The sequence below is a fragment of the Haliotis cracherodii genome, unplaced genomic scaffold (assembly GCF_022045235.1).
Source record: "Haliotis cracherodii isolate W230 unplaced genomic scaffold, xgHalCrac1.p SCAF_6, whole genome shotgun sequence".
NCBI classification, from domain to species: Eukaryota; Metazoa; Mollusca; class Gastropoda; order Lepetellida; family Haliotidae; genus Haliotis; species Haliotis cracherodii.
In genome coordinates this window covers 60,106,870-60,122,475 of record NW_027266319.1, presented here as the reverse complement: position 1 = coordinate 60,122,475, position 15,606 = coordinate 60,106,870, and the positions used below count along the sequence as shown (strand labels likewise).

Below are 15,606 nucleotides of genomic sequence, written 5' to 3'. Positions count from 1 at the left end.
CTTAGAGCTAAGATCGCTGTGTGGAACGGGGCCCTGTTCCCCAAAGCGATCTAAGCGCTAAGATGATCGTAACTCCCATACTTTAACACAGACTTACGACACCCGTAGAGCTAACATCGCTTTGTGGAACGGGGCGCTTGTCCAGATGTTGCTAAAGATGTCATTTCCAGTGTATCATTTCCATTCTAGAATTCTACTCAGCACGGACCCATGACGTTGGAAGTGACGTCACCAGCTTCATCGCTGTTATTAGGATTTCAACCAACCTCTTCATAACGCAAGTTCCACATAGATCTACGTTCAAAACCGAGGCCCCACCTGAACGACCCCTCGATATATTTAAACGGATCACATGATCATTATAAATGACTTATTTGCACCAGGAAGATATATTTTCCTCAGTAATAAGAGATGGGAAGGGAGGTCCTTATGTTGGAAGACTCTCAGGTTGTACTGGGGTAGCCTAGTGGTTAAAGCGTTCGCTCGTCACGCCGAAGACCCGGGTTCGATCCCCCATATGGGTACAATGTGTGAAACCCATTTTTAGTATCCGAGGTGATATTACTGGAATGTTGCTAAAGGCGGCGTAAAACTATACTCACTCAGTTTGTATCATGCACACGGTGATATGGATGTTTGTTTAAATCATGGTTGGTTGGTTGGTTGGTTTGTTGTTTAACGCCGCACTCAGCAATATTCCAGCTATATGACGGCGGTCTGTAAATAATCGAGTCTGGACTAGACAATCAAGTGATTAATGTCATGAGCATCGATCCACGCAATTGGGATCGATGACATGCATCAACCAAGTCAGCAAGCCTGACCACCCGATCCCGTTGGTCGCCTTTTACGACAAGCATAGTCACCTTTTACGGCAATCATGGGTTACTGAAGACCTATTCTAACCCGGAATCTTCACGGGTCGTTTAAATCATGAATGAACAGTGATTTGCTCATTCAAACCGGCCTTTTAACGATGGCGAATGGGACACAGTATAGAATAGAATGGAAAATAATATACTGGATAAGCGAGGATGGTGCCATATGTAAACATTGTGTTATTTGGATACTTGTTATGATATGAAACGTAATATGATAAACTTTCAAAGCCTCGAATTCATTAGTGAGTGAGTGAGTGAATGAGTGAATGTTACGCCACTTTTAGCAATATTCCAGCGATAACATGGCAGGGGACACCGGAATATGGGCTTCACACACTGTACCCATGTGGGGAATCGAACCTAGGTCTTCTGCGTGACGAGCTGACGCTTTAACCACTAGGCTACCCGACCGCCCCCTTGAAACCATTAATGTTACTGGGATTGCAATTTTGTCGTGCCTTGTCCCTCTTTAAAACAAATCCAGTTAATTCACAGCTGTCTATTCACATGTAGTATGACCTCATTTATGTTCATGCGAACTCACGTGGATAAAAGCGTGTACACGAAGTTGTTGTTTTTTTTAAAACCCGAACATTTTCGTGGCTAATTGTTGACGACAGCTGTCTCCGATATCCTTGTCCTGTTCTAAAAATGGTTTTCTCATATCTTACGTTATAATTTATAATTTTATAATGATCATTTCGGACTATTATGTGACTTTCCATATGAAGGATAGGCGACTTTCAGCGAATGATAAGAGAATGGCTAATTCAGTTCGCCCGAGCGTTAGTGAGTGAATGTTGGTTTTGCATCGTCAGCAATATTTCCATCTATACAACCGTTGTTTGTAAATAATTAAGTTTTGACTAGACTGGCCAGTAATCGGGGAAGTTGTTTTTGTTTGTTTGTTTGTTTGTTGTTAAACGCCCCACGCAGCAACATTCCACCTATATGACGGAGGTCTGTAAATAATCAAATCTGGACCAGGCAATCTAATGATTGATATCATGAACATCAATCTACGCAATTGGGATACGATGACATGCATCAACCAAGTCAACGAGCCTGACCACCCGATCCTGTTAGTTGCCTCTTACTACAAGCATAGTCGCCTTTTACGGCAAGCATGGGTTGCTGAAGACCTAAGTCAACTTTTGGTGAAAATCTACTTAATTTATTTACATAGTTTGAGTCAATTTCTACCTGTTTACACGGGGAATGTGATTTTTTAGAATTTTAGAATGTTCAGAATCTGTCCTGTTTTACGGATGTTTTCTCTTTTAAACAAAGAGTTCAATGTCCGTTTACAATTTGACTGATCGCACTGATTACTGACATCGAGTATTACCGCTAGCAGATATATCATATCTCATATCATATCATATCATATCATATCATATATCATATCATATCATATCATATCATATCATGACACAAAATCAGTTGCAGCCAGATCACACATTGTGACCACCCAATACTCATTAATCGGTCCTAATGCAAAGAATTGTATGCAAATTGTATCCAAGTAGGTTGAGGACATAGAACCACGGTTGACCCAGTCATCTAAGGGGCCACAATTCACGGTGCAGAGTTGCGTCCCTTGGGCGCGCCAGGAACCTGTGATCGTGGGTTCGAATCCCAGTTCGCTCCGATTATGTTTCTAGGTTTGTCAGCACCATACCCGTGGTCGTGGGTTTCACCGAAGTGTAAACCTCTAAGACCTGCATCACTTCGGGCTTTCCTCCCACATAAAGCTGACATGCCGTGATATAACTGGAATACTGTTAAAAGCAGCATTACACTCAGGATCTATTCTGACGCGGAACCCTGTTCTGACCTGGGGGTTGTGGATTTCGCTCAAACATAAGGAGGTCACGAGTATGGATGCATCGTGATACCATGTTCAGTGATACGCGTCCGTATCGATACAAAACGGTTGATGAATAAAAGCAGGACAAATGGTGTAGAGTGAAAATTATTTGTAAAATACTTTTTCTCTATCTAATATTGAATAGTTCTCAGGTCATTCTCAAGTTTAATTTCTTTTGATGATGTAATGCCGCTTCTTAAACTGCCAGGGCGGCTGGGTAGCCTCGTGAATAAAGCGTTCGCTCGTAACGCCGAAGACCCGGGTTCTGTTCCCGACATGGGTACAATGTGTGAAGCCTATTTCTGGTGTCCCCCGCCGTGATATTGCTAGAATATTGCTAAAAGCGACGTCAAGCCATACTCACTCACTCACTTTATTATTCGGCCCGTGAAGATCCGGGGTAGAATAGGTCTTCAGCAACCCATGCTTGCCGTAAAGGGTGACTATGCTTGTCGTAAGAGGCGACGAACGGGATCGGGTGGTCAGGCTTCCTGCCTTGATTAATACAAACCGCCGTCATATAGCTGGAATGCGGCGTTAAACAACAAACCAAACCAAAACCAAACCACTTTAATATTTAGCAGTTTTTATGCGTTTTACACAAAAAATAACATTAGAAGAATATGTGAAACTGTAATAGACGTGAATTTACGACTTTGACATGTGAACATGATTCGAACTCCTTACTTGAGAATCGTTAATCACTATTTTTAAATCTCCACCTGTGACAGTCGTGCCTTTCTCCGCCATACCTTTTTTTTTAGACGACTGTTGTCTCATATGCATTCTGAACACACCGTGGTGATCCCGGGTTATCTCGGACTTGAGTAGGTCCCCAGCAACCTATGTTGTCGTAAGAGGCGACTTAATGGTTCGGGTGGTCAGGTTCTGTGACTTGGTCGACTACTGAAGGCGTGGGTTGTTGCCCACAATATCAGCGACAGAGTCGATTTTGTACCCGCCGCCATATTGCAGATCAGCGTTAAACAACAAACAAAGAAACAAACAAACAAACAAACAAACAAACAAACCTAGAAAAACATCCCTAGGAAAATATCTGTGGGAGCTAAAAGTTTATTAATAACAGTCTTCATGATCATTTTCGAATAAATACACCCAGGGCTCGATCGGACGAGGCCGCCATTTTGAATATAGATCTATGTTGAACAAGCGTCAAGTTGAGGCATTTTGATTGGTTGCGATTTCAAACTCATAAGAGAGAAATTCTGCGCAAGGTTACTGAGAAGCAGAATGGAGCTGGAGATGTCACTCCCCAAACGAAGCTTTGGTGGTGAATATGCCCAGGGTATATACCATAAGGAAGTATACTACTCAAAAGAAGTTAAGGAACACCCTATTCTTTCATAATACTATCATAAATCTGTCATGACATTTTATAGTGTGATAAATACCCTTGACCCATTCGCCACGAAAGCCTCGTTTTGGGCCAGATTCGTATGACCCGATGTTAAATATAGCCGTCCAATCAATTTACTCTCACGAGCGAGTGAAATTATGTGCTTAGACAAAGACAAAGAGAAATAGTGAGTGAGTGAGTTGGGTTTAAAGTCGCTTTTAACAGGATTCCAGTGGAAGCTTAATGTGGGAGGAAAGCCCGAAGTGATGCAGGTCTCAGACGTTTACCACTTCGGTGAAACCCAAGAGCACGGGTATGGTGCTGACAAACCTAGAAACATAATTGGGGTGAACCGGGATTCGAACCCACGGTCATAGGTTTCTGGCGTGCCCAAGGGACGCATCTTTGCACAACGAATCGCGGCGTCAAAACCGACTGGGCCACCCGTGCCCCCAAGGGAAAATAGAGACGTGACGTCACTTCTGAATTGTGTCAAATTGGTCCGGGGTATTGTGCAGGAGAAACCATGTCTCCGGGGGATTACAAGAGATTGTAAACCCTCACATAATCTCGAAGAGACATGGTTTGTCCACCTAATAAACCGACTCACCGCATAGACAACGTTTTTAATTAAATAACTGTAATAAAAACTCTCAAATGTATAACCTGTATCGGAGATGAAAAATCGCCTGCTGTCGTGAATTCGGTTCAATGAAACCGGTGACCTCAGCACGTGGGTTTCGCAACGGTGCGAAATCTGCACGTGCGTCTCGCAATGGCACGAAATCTGCACGTGCGTCTCGCAATGGCACGAAATCTGCACGTGCGTCTCGTAGGTTGTTCGTAGGTTTTGGTCTATCAATGATTGTAAGCCCTCCTGCGAGGTGTTGCGTATTGGAGAAAACACGCTCACGAGGTTTTGGTAGACAGAGCATGCATGCCCTGGGGAGAGGGAAAAACCAAGGGGGCGATGCTCTGTCTACCAAAACCGAGGGTAAGTGTTTTTCCATACTTATAAACCGTCTACATTGATTAAATGTTATAACGAGCATCTATAAATGAGGCGCTTCATTATAGCGCTTCCTTGAAGACGTGATATCATAACTTGCACGTGAAATTCGCTGACTTGCCAGGCGTTCAAGAGCACTTGGATGTGTCAAGAACAAAAAAAAGCTAAAATACTTACTTTTAAATGAAAGTGACATCTTCGGTTTCTAAATGTTTGTGTTGCAATATTCCACTTCTTTTCAACTTTTCAAAACGAAAATTCGCAAATTTTAAATGTGTTTTTGGCTTTACAAGAATTTCGACCTTAAACAATCCAACTGTTACATAGAGGTAGTTGTGACGTAACGGCTAGCAGTTACTGCACGTGCAATTTGTTCAGCATTGATAAGGACTTGTTTAAAAGCACGTGTTTTGAAACCTCGCTGTCCTTTCACCAGAGACTCTGAAGTGATGTCGTTTTTGAATATCTATGCGGAACTGTACACATGACATTCAATTTTAATTTTGAATTGCTACTTGTTTCAGTTACTTGGTTAAACCTGGGATTTGAGGTTTTACATTCAAAGTAAAACCTCCCGAACGAAAAAAAACCCTCATAATAGGTTTTACTTTGAAAGTAAAACCTCACAATAGGTTTTAATGCCTATAGAAAGAACTCTCTTCCTTGATAGAGATCCCAATGAATAGGTTGATTAAATCGTTGTAATACCTCCTTCGAGGTGTTACCACAATTTCAAAAACTCCATATCGAGTTACACAAACAGCCAGTAGGTTTATAAATTATATTAGAATGGAGATCTTGGATAATCGAGAATGTGTGAACTCAGAAAGAATGATCATTATAATCATTTAATCTGTAGGTCGCATGAAACAGTAACTTGAACCATCTTTCAGTCGTTCATTATGACTTTAATGTGACATATGATAACGGCTTCATGATAACAACGTCCATACAATGGTCCCCATTTATATTCCACGTTTTAATATTCAGCTTGGTACAATGTATGAAGCCAGCCCATTTCTGGTGTCCCCCGCCGTGATATTGCTGGAATATTGCTAAAAGCGGCGTAAAACCATACTCACTCACTCACTTAAATATTACACACACAAAAACATTAGAAAAGTATGTGAAACTGAAATAGACGTGAATTTACGACTTTGACATGTAAACATGATTCGAACTCCTTACTTGAGAATCGATCCTGAATGAGCCACTTGTAATAAAACAATCGCGTTTCGTTTCAGTCAAAGTGCTGTGTAAGAATTATCTCCCTTGTACCATCGCTATTGATACACACGTTCATTCGTCACCACTCGCCCCTTTCGGCTTGTCCCGGAATAACACGAGTTGGTCACGAATGACAAACGTTGTGAGATTGATTCGTGTGGAATATTACGATACATGTATATTCGTGGGAAATGAGTAAAGCTTCTCTCATGTCAACCAAATACACATATTTGACAAAAACGCTTGAGTTATTTATGTTGGGTATCTGCGGTAACCGTATCTAGGCGCTGCTCCCTATAAACAATTTTGATATTGCCGTGTCGCTACACAGAGCTAGAGTCTGTTCCATAGTGTATTCCTAAAAGATTCCTAATAGACAAGTGACAGCATTTGTTCATACCCCATTCACTTTGACGTGTAACTATTTTGTTTAGCTTTCATTTATATATCTAATCTCACCTTCGTGTCTTTTGATATCAAATATATCATCACACGAGTTGATAAAAAGGGGAAAAACTCCGAGGCTTTCCGAGGAGTTTTACCACTTTTATCAACGACTGTTGAAGAAGACAAGGTGTGAACACACGATGCCATTTAGAAAGTGGTCAAATTTAACAAATGTAATATTTGGGATTGTAGATGCAAGAAACACAAACTTCTGACACTCGCACCCACAGGGATTTTTATTACATGATGTTGAGCGTTAATCACAAGGTTCAGTACAAACGTTGAACAATATCCATTCAGATATAATCGTTGGTGAAGGAGTTGAATTGAAGAGCTGACGTTGAACGGTAAAGACGACTTCAAAATACAACTTCAAACTATGTTTACGTTCTAAGGCGTTATAATGAGGCAATTTCAGTCTCGTTACAAGACGACTATCTTTGTTTACATTGTTTACGTTGAATACGTTGGTGGGTGAGGTTCAGAAAACTAAAAATAGAAAGAAAATACAATCCTTACTTTAGGCTGAACCAATTAAATAGTCAAAATTACCAATTTAAAAGAATAACAAACAACTGTCTGACAAAATACTCAAAATTGCTTACAACTGCCAAATGGTTACTGAATTGAAGTTATAAATGCATTGAGCACTTGAGAGATAAAATAATATTAACTTTGGCATTGAAAAATATGAGTTTACTTACATTTGTGTTGCTTTACACTTTGGAGAATGAAACCGTGGTCCTAACAAGATGGAGATTTGACTGATTGTGTGGGGAACATGTGCTTTTTAGATCATGTGACTTGAAATGGAATTGAGGCTGTAAACAAGTAATTAATTTATCTGCAAAAGTTTATTGAGAAATGGGGATTTGAACTCACAATGTCTAGCTTTCAAAGGTCATGTGACATATTATGACCAAACACTTTATCCACTAAGCCAAAGTGAGGAGGTTCAAATGAAGATGACTTTAAGTGGACCAAATATTTAACTAAGAAAAACTTTGTTTTTAAAAATAAATGAAACTTAAACCATTACCAAAATATAGAAAATGAACTTTAAACAAAACTCTTGAAACAGATGAAAAACACCATTTCTGCATTTACATACTCGGCCTCTTAAACATACATGTTTAACCTAACTACTAAATGCAGAATATAAATAATCAACCATTCCAATCAATTGTCTTTTAGAGTCTCTGAATCACATAACTGCAATGTCAATTAAACACTGATTAGTTCACTTTTCACTTGGTACCAGCAAAACAAGTTTGGTCACTGGTCGACGTAGTTCAGAGTTCAGAGTCTTTATCTGAACACTGCGGACAAAGCCATCTTTATCGGCCTCTACACTGATCACACGTCCCATAGACCAGCAGGATCTATGGAGATTGTCATCTTTGACGAGCACAATGTCGTTGATCATCAGATTGCGTTGAGGTGTATTCCACTTCTGGCGTTCTTGTAGAGAGAGCAGATACTCCTTTTTCCATCTTGTCCAGAACACGTTGGCAAGATACTGGATTCTGCGCCATCGCCGACGCATGTACATATCGTCTCGTTGAAACTGTCCAGGAGGAGCTACATATACGTTGGACTTCATCTTTAGCAGATGATTTGGTGACAATGGAGTGAGGTCTCTGGGATCACTGGAAGGTGTTGTCAGAGGTCTTGAGTTGATTATTTCTTCAACTTCACACATCAAGGTTCTGAATGACTCGTCCTCAATTCTATCTCCAAACTCACACAGCATTGGAGCCAGAACCTTTCTAACTGATCGCACCATACTTTCCCAGGCCCCTCCCATGTGGCTAGCTGATGGTGGGTTGAAGTGCCAGTCTATGTTGACTTTTAGCAGATGAGATTTCACTTGGTTTTGGTCCATTTCCATTAGAGCTTCCTTCAGTTCCCTTGTAGCCCCAATGAAGTTGGTCCCGTTATCAGACCACATCTCCTGCACAGGTCCTCTTCTGGCAACAAAACGACGTAGAGCATTGAGAAAGGAGTCTGTGTCGAGAGAGTTAGCAGTTTCTATGTGGACAGCTCTGCTCACAAGACAAGTGAACAACACTCCATAACGTTTGACCTGCTTCCTGCCCTCCTTGATGATGAAAGGGCCAAAGTAATCAACACCAGTGAATCTGAACGGTGGTCCTGGACTTGTTCTACTTGGTGGTAAGTCGGCCATTTTCTGTTCACATGTTGGGGCAGTTAGTCGACGACATGTCACACACTGATGAAGCACATTTCTGACTGTTGAGTTGGCACTGACCACCCAGAAAGTTTCTCTTAGCACTGACAACACATGATTTCTACCAGAATGACTCAGTTTATGGTGGACGTCACGAATGATGAGTGTTGTCACATGGTTCTTTCTTGGTAAGAGTATCTGGTGCTTCATGGATTCTGGAACTTGAGCCTTGTTGAGTCTGCCTCCAACTCTGAGTACTCCATCAGAATCTAGGAATGGATCCAACTTGGAGACAGAACTGCTTCTTGGTACTCGGCCTCGTTTACCAGATGAGTCTTGAAGAGAATTGATTTCACAACTGAAAGTCTTTGACTGAACATACTTAACTACAGCTTTTGAAGCATGCTCTAGGCGTTTTACAGTGAGCGCTTCTGTCGTTTGGCAGTCAGGGACATGTTTCTCTAACTGGCACTTCATCCGTTCTTGAAGAATGTCTATCACACAACTGTAGACTGCAACTGCACGTTTCAATCTGTACCAATTTGAATAGTGATTGATCAGACAGTCCATACCACTTTCACAGATTTGAGCTTGTGTGACACACGATTGTACAGTCTCTTCACACTGTTCATCACAGTCAGTTGGTAGTTGCTTTATTGTCCATTCCGTTTCAGGAGTTCTGAGAAAAACTGGCCCATTGAACCACTTGTCGTCCTGGAGTAGTTTTGCTGTAGTTGTTCCCCTTGAGGCGACATCAGCAGGATTGTCATATGTATCAATATACTTCCACTGGTCAGGAGAAGAGAAATCACGAATGAGCCGGACCCTGTTGGCAACAAACACCGGGAATCTCTTCTTCTCACTGTTGATGTAGTGGATAACCGTTGTGGAGTCCGTGTAGTATGAGACATTGTCTATTTTCACATCAAGTTCTTTAAGGAGTTGTTGTCCAATTCTGATTGACATAGTTGCTGCTGTCAGTTCTAGACGAGGAATAGCGACAGTTTTCACAGGAGATAGTCTTGACTTACCCATCAGGAAGGCAACATGGATGTTCTCACTCTTGTCACACAGTCTGAGATATACTACACATCCGTATCCCCGAGTGCTTGCGTCGGTGAACACATGCAGTTGAGCTGATGTGATTTCCCCAAAGTCAAATGGCTTTACACACCGTGGAATGTTCAGAGTTTTCATCAAGTCAAGTTCTGATAACCATTTCTTCCATTCACATGCAAGTTCACTAGGTATGTCATCATCCCAATCTAGGTTTCGGTCGGTGCACAAGTCCTGGAGTATCTTCTTTGCAGGCAGAATAACTGGGGACACCATTCCAAGTGGATCATACAATGAAGACACGGTTGACAGGATTCCTCTGCGAGTCACTGGTTTGTCTGGTAACTCCACAGAAAATCCAAACATATCAGAGTTCACATACCATCTCATGCCCAGGGCTCGTTCTATTGGTAGATCATCATAGTCAAGGTCTCTGGACTGCAGCTCTTTGGAATGATCATCTGTGGGAATCGACTTCAGTAGATTTCTGCTGTTAGAGGTGAACTTGGTTAATCTGAATCCACCATCTGCACAGGCTGATACAAGATCTTGCACCAAACTCACAGCTGTGTCTTCATCCTTTGCAGCTTTTAAGCAGTCATCTACGTAGAAGTTCTTTCGGATGGTCTCAGCAACAAGAATACCATACTTTTCTTCTGCTTTGGATGCTGTGTGTTTCAAGGCAAAGTTGGAAATGCTTGGGGATGACACTGCGCCGAAGATATGTACAGCCATTCTGTACTCTTTAAAGTCAGTATCAAGATTACCCTCTGGCCACCAAAGGAATCTCAGATGATCGTGTTGTGAAACTGGAACCTTTACTTGATAAAACATAGCCTCCACGTCACTCATGAAAGCTACTGGTTCAGTCCTGAATCTTGTCAGCACACCAATCAGAGAGTTCGTTAAATCAGGACCCTGGAGTAGTCTGTCGTTAAGAGAAGATCCTTCATATCTGGCACTGCAGTCGAATACAACACGAATTTTCTCAGGTTTCCTTGGGTGGTAAATACCATGGTGTGGAAGATACCAGACGTTATCAGCAGATGCAGAGAGTTCATCATCAGGCACAGGATAGGCAAAACCTTTCTCTAGGAGATTGTTGATGAACACAGTGTAGTCTCTGTGGTAGGTTTCACTTGCCAGCATCTTCTTTCTCTGCCACTTAACTCTGCTGAGTGCTTGTTGTCTGTTGTTTGGAAAGTAGGCATCAGGAATCCGGAACGGTAGTGGTAGCTGATAGTGACCATTGATGAACTCCACATTCTGTTCAACTATATCCATAAACAGCTTGTCTTCTCTGGAATAGCCACGTTGACCAGGAAGATCACCAATGTCTTGTTCGCTGAAGTCCTTCTCCAGGAGTTTCACTACAGTGTCCGGTGTTAAACATTCTTTTACAACCGTTGATTCAGTGAAGATCACTCTGTTGCAGCAAAGAGAATTCTGAACCTGATCATATTTCACATGCAGAGGCCCATTTACAGTCCATCCGTGTTTATATAGCACAGCAAAGGGACCATTGTCACCCGAAGGGATAACTTGTTGTGGTTCCAGTGCTTGCGGACAATTGCTTCCAATTAACAGTCCAACTTCAAGATTGGGATACACTCTTGGAAGCTTGTTTGCCATGTCACGAAGATAAGGCCATTTCTTCAAGAATGTTGGATCAGGAATTTGATCACGGTTGACAGGGATATCATTTTTCACATATGTCTTTGGAAGTGGAACAGGATTAGCACAATCAATGTCCATAACCACAAGACCAGTCACCACTGAGGTCGGCACAATGTCAATACCATGCATCGTGCGAAGCTTTAAAGTTGTCTGTGTTGATGGAGCACCAAGCTGACACTGAAGATCTTCAGTCATGAAACACCCTGAGCTCCCATTATCCAGGAAAGCATATGTCTTTATGTTCACATCACTGTCTTCAAGATGCACTGTAACTGGAAGAATTGACTGGAGAACTGTTTCCATGGCATCTGAAGTTGCTGCACTGCAGGACGTGGTTACACCATCACTTGACCTTGATACTTGTTTGGCTTGAGTGTCTGTTAACTGCGGTGTTGATTTCATGGTGAAGTTGTCATCATGAAGTGAAGTTGGATGACGCTTCTCGCACTTCTTACAGAGTCTTTTCTTCAAACATCCTTTAACAGTGTGGTTGTAAGCGAAACATCCAAAGCACATTTTCTTCTCCATCATAAAGCTTCGTTTCTCAGTAAGTGTCTTTTTGGCAAATTCGAAACAGTCATCAATATCATGCGACTTTGAACAGAAGTAACATGACAGTCTTCTCGGTTTATCAGTTGAGGAACTGTAATTAACTGAAGTAGCAAATGCAGTTGATCTAGACTTTGATGATGGTTGTCTGCCCTTAGTTGTTTTACCTTGTGAAGATGTACTTAAATGTTCTCTATGCTGCATGGCTTCTTTTCCAAACACTGGTTCGTTGGCTGATTTGGCAGCAAAGTCAATGAACTCGACAAGATCTTTGAACTCCATTGACCTTGAACTGATGATATGGCACTTTGTCACTCGATCTCTCCATCTGTTCTGAAGATGAGATGGCAATTTGTGGACAATTGCTTGAAGATTCGGAGCATGGTTCAGCACTGACATGTGGGATATGTTCTTCATTGCATGGAGACACTTTGTCAGGAACACAGAGAACTTCTTCAGTTTCTGGCTGTCATCATACTTGATATCAGGCCATAACAGAACCTGGTTGATGTAGGACATTGACACCTTGTATGGATCACCATATTCCTTGTCCAACAGCTCCCTTGCTTCTGTATATCCATCGAATTGAGACATATACAGACATCCAGCGATCAAGTCTTTCGGTTCACCTTCCAGTTGCTGATCGAGGTAGTACAGCCTGTCTCTGTCACAGTTAGTATGAGGCACTATTCTAGCATCAAATGCCATCATGAAGGATCCATATTCAATTAGGTCACCTTTGAACTTTGGTACTTCAGGTTGAGGGAGAAACATGGCAGTCAACATCTGTTGCTGAGCTTGGACCATACTTTCTGTTGCAGGTTGAGTAAACGTTGAGCTGAATGCAGGAGGATTTAAGCTGGGAGGCTGTTGATATGGAGAGGTGAAGTTCTGCCTCACAGGAGTCTGATGATATGACGTTGTTGCACTCCTAGTATACCACAGAGGCGTTACAGTGTCACATGGAGTGACCGGAGTGTTATGCTGAACATGTACAGTACTCTGTTGACTGGAGGAAACAAGATATATAATGTCTTTAGCATCATGTTGCAGTTCTGATTGAGCATGCAGATGATCACCTCGTGGCTTAACAATTGGTGGCACAGTTGTTTGAAACGATGGAGACTCCATTTCTGCATATACTCTCTCCCTTGCCTCAGCCTTTGCAATTTCAATATCAAGCTTTATTTCTTCTAACTTGCGAATATCTTCAAACTTGACCTTTTCTGTAAGCAATTCTGCAAGGCGAGCTCTCTCCTTGGCTCTTGCTGATCGTGTTGAACTTGTTGACTTAAATGAAGATCTTGAAGCAGAGTCAATGTTGTCTGCAAGTTGAACTTCTATGTTGGAGATCCATTGGGAAACGTGATCTCTGTATTTGATGAAGTCGTGTTCCTTTTCTGTATTCGACTTGCTCTCAATACTCTTTAGCTCTTCTGTCTCTAATGCAGCAAAATATGCATCAAAACACATTGTGTATTGATCAAACAGTTCATTTAGATGTTGATAACTCATCTTCACTAAGTGCAAATTATCTCCACGTTCCATGAGCCTTGAGATTTCGTTGCGCTTCTTTGTCACTGCTGTGGTAGCTGCTATCTGTTTATTCTTCCAAAGTCTGAGTCTCTCAACTTTCCCTTTATCAGTTAGAGTCCTAATTTTTCTAAGATTACGACCTTCACTTTCTCCTTCATCTTCTTCAAAGCTCACTTGTCTATTCTGCTCATGTGACAGATCAGTCTCATCATCAACTATTGAATAATCTTGACAAGTTGCCATGGTTACGTTGTACTTGAAAAGTCAAAGTTCAGTTTTAGCTTTTTATCAATTTCAGTTTTGGACAAGTCTAGTTTCAACGTTATCTTGCAGTATAAATTTTTCTGAACTAATGTAGATGCAAGAAACACAAACTTCTGACACTCGCACCCACAGGGATTTTTATTACATGATGTTGAGCGTTAATCACAAGGTTCAGTACAAACGTTGAACAATATCCATTCAGATATAATCGTTGGTGAAGGAGTTGAATTGAAGAGCTGACGTTGAACGGTAAAGACGACTTCAAAATACAACTTCAAACTATGTTTACGTTCTAAGGCGTTATAATGAGGCAATTTCAGTCTCGTTACAAGACGACTATCTTTGTTTACATTGTTTACGTTGAATACGTTGGTGGGTGAGGTTCAGAAAACTAAAAATAGAAAGAAAATACAATCCTTACTTTAGGCTGAACCAATTAAATAGTCAAAATTACCAATTTAAAAGAATAACAAACAACTGTCTGACAAAATACTCAAAATTGCTTACAACTGCCAAATGGTTACTGAATTGAAGTTATAAATGCATTGAGCACTTGAGAGATAAAATAATATTAACTTTGGCATTGAAAAATATGAGTTTACTTACATTTGTGTTGCTTTACACTTTGGAGAATGAAACCGTGGTCCTAACAAGATGGAGATTTGACTGATTGTGTGGGGAACATGTGCTTTTTAGATCATGTGACTTGAAATGGAATTGAGGCTGTAAACAAGTAATTAATTTATCTGCAAAAGTTTATTGAGAAATGGGGATTTGAACTCACAATGTCTAGCTTTCAAAGGTCATGTGACATATTATGACCAAACACTTTATCCACTAAGCCAAAGTGAGGAGGTTCAAATGAAGATGACTTTAAGTGGACCAAATATTTAACTAAGAAAAACTTTGTTTTTAAAAATAAATGAAACTTAAACCATTACCAAAATATAGAAAATGAACTTTAAACAAAACTCTTGAAACAGATGAAAAACACCATTTCTGCATTTACAGGGATAACACTTTTAATGGCAACGCGTGTTCGTAGCTTTCGGCCATGGGAGCCGTGCCAATTTACACTTGTCAGAGGGGTACTCAAAGTACGTGATCTAGACTACCAGTTGTCGGACTTTCATTTTCTGTGGAAGCCTCGGTGGCTGAGTGAGTTAGATCGCTAGTGTGCAGGCGATTAGGTGCCTCACAATGAGATTGTTAAAATGAATGGTCTGATTTTGGAAGACCCTTCTTGGTGATATTCTCTCATATCGCTTTAAGCAAAGACATAAAATGATTATTAAATCTGTTCAATTGTATAATCACAATATATGAAGTAACAAGAACCGGACACAGTGCCTCACCTTGGCGTTCGAATCTCGGACAAGATACACCCCCCCCCCCCCCCCCAAAAAAAAAAAAAAAAGAAGAAGAATGTACGAGGATCTGTACTTTACTGAGGAAGTGTTACCCCAAATATAACATTTGTTACATATAAAGTGTAGCGGAGATTTGGGTCGGGGATATATTAGGAAAACGCTGTGGAGCAAC

At 41.1% G+C, this 15,606-nt stretch overlaps 2 protein-coding genes across 2 annotated transcripts; both read right to left on the bottom strand.

Moving 5' to 3' along the window:
* Window positions 1-7,533: 7,533 nt before the first annotated feature.
* LOC139445785 (uncharacterized) lies at window positions 7,534-8,577 on the bottom strand. The gene has a single exon (XM_071227003.1). It carries the CDS (start codon window positions 8,575-8,577, stop codon window positions 8,032-8,034), a length of 546 nt encoding a protein of 181 aa, XP_071083104.1. The 3' UTR covers window positions 7,534-8,031.
* A 154-nt stretch (window positions 8,578-8,731) lies between these two features.
* Window positions 8,732-14,043, bottom strand: LOC139446553 (uncharacterized). The gene is made up of 2 exons (XM_071227853.1): window positions 8,845-14,043; window positions 8,732-8,761 (listed from the first exon to the last, which is right to left on the bottom strand). The coding sequence occupies exons 1-2, from the start codon at window positions 14,041-14,043 to the stop codon at window positions 8,732-8,734; spliced, it is 5,229 nt and encodes a 1,742-aa protein (XP_071083954.1).
* Window positions 14,044-15,606: the final 1,563 nt, after the last annotated feature.